General features: G+C 47.8%; 1 protein-coding gene across 1 annotated transcript; it reads right to left on the bottom strand.

Moving 5' to 3' along the window:
* Positions 1-237: 237 nt before the first annotated feature.
* On the bottom strand, positions 238-3,982 carry LOC6611831 (transcription factor glial cells missing 2). Its single transcript, XM_002036317.2, has 4 exons — positions 3,956-3,982; positions 1,596-2,331; positions 1,443-1,533; positions 238-1,383 (listed from the first exon to the last, which is right to left on the bottom strand). Exons 1-4 carry the CDS (start codon positions 3,964-3,966, stop codon positions 413-415), a joined length of 1,809 nt encoding a protein of 602 aa, XP_002036353.1. The 5' UTR covers positions 3,967-3,982; the 3' UTR covers positions 238-412.
* Between the last annotated feature and the right edge of the window lie 873 nt (positions 3,983-4,855).

The raw sequence follows: 4,855 nt of genomic DNA, 5'->3' as shown, positions 1-4,855 counted from the left end.
GCATTAAAATATATAATATTATCTATTGATTTTAAACTACAGATCATTAAATGCGCCCTAAAAGTACTACCGTTATCGTTAGTGAGTATTTTACATTGGTGCTACCAAAATTTTTACACAGCGCGACATCTATCTCTGATTTTAAGAACCGCACCATCGTGACCGCTGAAAATTAGATATATTTGAATTGGTCGCAAAAAGAAATTCTATTTTCGCAGTTAAATTAAATGCAATTACTTTTACAAATCAACACTTTTCATAATTTATTTGCCGAGAAAAACAATTGGTAAACCGTTTAACACTACACGTACAGATGGAAATTAAGATTTCACCACTATTCTACACACTATGTTACTATGCTTAGCTATCGACTATGAGTAATCCTCCGGAGTCCGGATTGGTTAAGTACTTTTCAATGGGTGACCGATGGGGCCAGGCCTGTAGCTGCTGCTGGATGGTGCAAGTGGTGGTGGTGGTGATGGTGGTAGGTCAGCGTGGGCGGTGGTGGGGGAGGCGGTATATGGCCAGGGGGCGCGGCCACTGTCGGAGCAGTGGATCCTGCGGCAGTGGCAAATCCACCTGCTACCGCCATTTGTTGCTCATAGCTGGTGTAGTGATCGTAGTAGCCACCGTATCCGGCTTCCAGGCCATTTCCGGTTGCAGTATTCCCTGGTGCCGTAGTAGTTCCGGTATCGAAATAGCTGACCCCATTATAGCCACTACTGCTCTCGTAGTAGTGATGTCCCGCTGTCTGATTTCCACCGAACTGTTGGTGGTTCTGCTGCTGGTGGTGGTGCTGTTGCATTTCGTACTCCGCCTTGGGACTATAGTAGTAATCGTAGTTGTCCTCCACATACGGCTGCGTCTCCACGGTGGCATTGTACTTTATGGTGGGTCCCGCTTCGGCCTTGCAGCTGATCTCCTCCTGACCGACGCCACCACCCAAATGCTTGATCTGCGAATAGTTGATGAACTCCGGTTCCGGAGTGGCCAGTTGCGGGCTGGAATCGTAGGCTACTGCCTGGCATTGGGTGTGTCCGTGCACGGGAACACCCATCGCGAAGCTGTTTCCGCTGGAGGATTGCTGGTATGCGGCCAGTTCCGAAATGCTGCAGGTGTACGGCAAACTGGGAGATTTACTAGGTGCCGCGGTGGCCGCCGCTGGAGTTGCGTGGTAGATGGGATAGTTGTAGGTGATGTGCTGGTGGTTGACCGTGAACACATTGGCTGCCGTCTCGCAGGGAGCCGATGACTCGGATCCACTTAGCGGCCAAGAGTTGGTGCCGTAGTTCGAGGATTGTGACAACTGGTGGCTCCTCGCCGTGTTGCTATCATCCAGGTAGCTGCAAGTGCAGTGGCTATAACCGGCGCACTTGCCACACGCTGATGGGGGATACAAATTGTAAAAGGAATCTTAAAATATTCTTGTTTTATAGACCTACCATTGTACTGATATATATCCAATGCGGTGTGAGCCAGAGGATTGCTGACAGCAGGACGCTTAAGGACCTTGCTGATAAGACTGTGTTGTTGCTGTTGTCAGAGAAGAATAGGTAAAGTACATCCCTGGTGAATGAATGTCTATCTAAGCTCACCTTCGCCTGCTTGACCAGACCCGCAATGACCGACTTCTTGGCGACCGATCCATTGGCGGACTTTCCACCCAGCGGCACACGACCAAATGCCCTCTTGGAAACACTGGAGTTCTTCGGATCCGGACGCAGGTGATCATGCACTCCCTTGGCCTGAAAAAAGATGGCATTGCCGGAGTGCCGCCAGAAGTGGGTGACCGGATAGCCGCAGTGACCGCGGCACGGTTTAATCTCAAGTCTACCGCCTCGACAACTTTTGTTGGGACACGCCTTGCCCTCCTGCTTCCTTCGGGCCTTGTCGCAAATGGCTGGTCGCAGGTTGATCTTGGTTCCGTTGGGCAGGGTGCAGTGCTGGGAGCAGACCAGGACGCCCAGGCAGCTCTTCTTCAGAATGTTCACGTTGTGGTTGTTCGTGTTGCGCATGGCCCAGCCGGAAATGTGCTTCTTGGCCTCCTCGTTGTGCAGGGAGTAGATGTGCCTCACATGCCCGTCGCTCCACTCGTTGAACTCGTCGAATTCCTGGTCCGGCACATGTGGCACAATGGCATCGTTTATGTCCCACTCCCGTTTTCCCTTGCCCGTCGACGACGACGGCATGGTCATGGAACCACCCGCCTGCTGACCAGGACTTGGACCCGGATGCACCGGACCCTGACTTTGGGGCTGGACAAACTGGGTAAGCTGAGAATGATCGGGTTGCTGTGTGAGAAGTTGTTGCGTCTTGAAGCTGTAGCCATTTCTGTAGAGGATTGCGTATAAGTTCCATTTTACATTCATAGTTAAGAAAATATTTAAGATTTTTATATTAGTTATAGTAGCCACACAATGAAAACACCACTGCACTTTTGAAATCTAAGTTAAGGTAAAACTGTGAGTCACAGAGTTTATTTACATTAAAACTCTTTACATCGAGTAAAAACTTTAAGTGATCCATTTAACTGCGACTTTATCGCTAAAGCCTAAGCATCGTTTAAGGAATTGAAATCCTATCTTAATTGCGCCCTAAACTGTTTCGTAGGGGCCATCCCAACCCAAGCCAAGCCAATCAAATGAAACGTTTGCCAGGTTTATGGGCCTCATGAATCGCATGGTTATTTAGGCCCAGTTTAGAGGGCTGGTACCGTTAGCCCCAAATCTTGTGCAGCAGGTAATCCAAGCTGGCCAGAATCGTAATTCGAGCGCCAGTTGAGGAGGCGGAGATGCATATTAAACCGACACTCCGATCGTGAGTCAGCTGGGAATCGCTAGACTCGATGGAGGGCCTCAGCCGAGATTCTCCATGTGTGGGAGTTATTAGAGACTCACTCTGCAATTAGCAATAAATTTGTCTTCCATCGATTTCGAGCCGATGGATCGATCCGCCTCGGTCACCTGAGTGTTTTTATGTGTACTTGGAAGTCAGCAGGTTGCACGGCCTCTAGCACCATGAACCACACACCAAATACCTGTGCTACGGATCGCCTGGTGGTCTTTGGTTTCCCCCGATTGAACCTGTTCGTGGTTAGTGGCTCGCTTTGTTTTGGGTCCGTAAATTGACTGCCCGACACTTCGGGGCGCTCGTTAGTTGGGCTTATCTGATGCTGATAGCGTCTCACTTCGTTCGAGATCTGTATTTTTGGGCCTCCTCTGTCCAGGGCTCATAATAAGTTTGTCACCTAGAAAATATGTCTCTATAAATCGAAGGGGCCGGGGTCATCTCATCATCATCGGCTCTTTGACCCTTTCACTCGAGCGCCGCTCCGCCTACGACTGCGTGTGGTCCGCCGGTTTCTCGAGATTCGAGATCCCCCTTCCGAAATCCAACATCCAAAATACGAGGCACACCCCGCGGCTCTTTGGAGCGGATTGGACTGGAGCGGAGTGCCATTAACTAAGCTGTGGAACGCGCTCAGCGTGATAATAAAGCGTTTGAAATCATTTACATTTTTCCTGACCTCCCCCGCTGCCTCTCTAGCGTTTGATTTGTGGCCCATTCTTCATCCCAGATTGAACTGAGTTGTTTGGAAGCTCAACACTTACGCAGATGTTTGGAATTAACGAGTGTCGGAACAGTTCAGATTAGCAATAATTTGTAACATTTGTACTGAGAGCTTTTTAATTCTTCGGTAGCTCTATGCTTTGCGTAATGTAAGCAAATTAATTTTTAATCGTTTCGATCCATGCAGGACATTTTAGAAACTCAGTGAAACCTATTTAAACATATTTCAATAATAACCATTATATTTGGTAAAAGGTTCAAGACTTATATTCTTCCTAAATTTGTGCTAGTTTTAAATTCTACGCCTCTTAGAATTTAAACAAACTTATGGCAACGTACATATATGATTTTTACGGTACTACTTAAGGTACTATTTCGAACTTACATAACAACCATATTCCAATTGAAGCAGCTTCTTTAATCCAAGTATTAGATGGTATAATTAAAAATATCCAATAAAACCTCAAATGCTCTTAAATGAGTTTTCCGCGATTCGAAAGCCCTGCGAACAGGCAATACTTGATCATTGTAATCCAATTAGGCGACACTTGTATCCACTGGGCACTTGTATATCGCGGATAGCCGTCGCTAGTTGAAGCTCCTCGGAACGGATTGGATTGAACTGAATTGCGCACGCGACGCCGACGATGGGAAACAACCGTGAGAATGACGACCTTTTCGCTGGACCTCGAATACAACCTGCAGGGCGGGATGTGCGCGCGTATCTGGCAGATACGAAAAACAAAAGAGCAGCAGCGGCAGCAGCAGACAAAAACAAACTTCAGCGAGCGAGTAGTAGTGCCAAGTTTTGTCAACAAAGGAATGGTATTATGGCTCTGGCTCCACCTACAAAAACCAACAAAATACCCAAAAGTGGGCGAAGGAGCGGGAAAGCGGGGAAAGCGACGATACAGCGACGAGCCACCCGCATAATTTGCCAAAAAACTCCACGCAGCTGGCAGAGTGGTAAAACGTATCCGTCAGATACATTGCCTTCCAGGCAGTCTCAGTTGCTTCCAGTTCCAGTCGTCTGTTCTCGCCTCCGATTGGTCGGATAAACACGCACACATAGGCTTTCTCTCTTTCGTGAGAGAGATTTTGAAGTTCCGGCGATGGAGATGGAGGAATTTCTGTGGCGGGGGCTACATACTCGATAAGCATCACAGAAATTTAATTACTTATTATGCCGCTTATCAGTCCCCATTGTTCTGTTTAAGGATATGCCAACAAAAAGCAGTGGAAACCTTTGGCAGAGCATAGATATTCAGGGTTTATCGTTTGGAAT

This window comes from Drosophila sechellia, chromosome 2L (assembly GCF_004382195.2).
Source record: "Drosophila sechellia strain sech25 chromosome 2L, ASM438219v1, whole genome shotgun sequence".
In the NCBI taxonomy this organism is placed as follows: Eukaryota; Metazoa; Arthropoda; class Insecta; order Diptera; family Drosophilidae; genus Drosophila; species Drosophila sechellia.
Note: the sequence above shows the minus strand (reverse complement) of the source record. Positions and strands in the feature narration are given on the sequence as shown.

Bases quoted from the DNA above. Each gene is read 5' to 3' on its own strand.
- LOC6611831 (XM_002036317.2), bottom strand. The intron at 1,534-1,595 runs GTGAGCTTAGAT...CTCTGACAACAG, and splicing joins GTCTGGTCAAGCAGGCGAAG to CAACAACACAGTCTTATCAG. The intron at 1,384-1,442 runs GTAGGTCTATAA...ATCCCCCATCAG, and splicing joins GGATATATATCAGTACAATG to CGTGTGGCAAGTGCGCCGGT.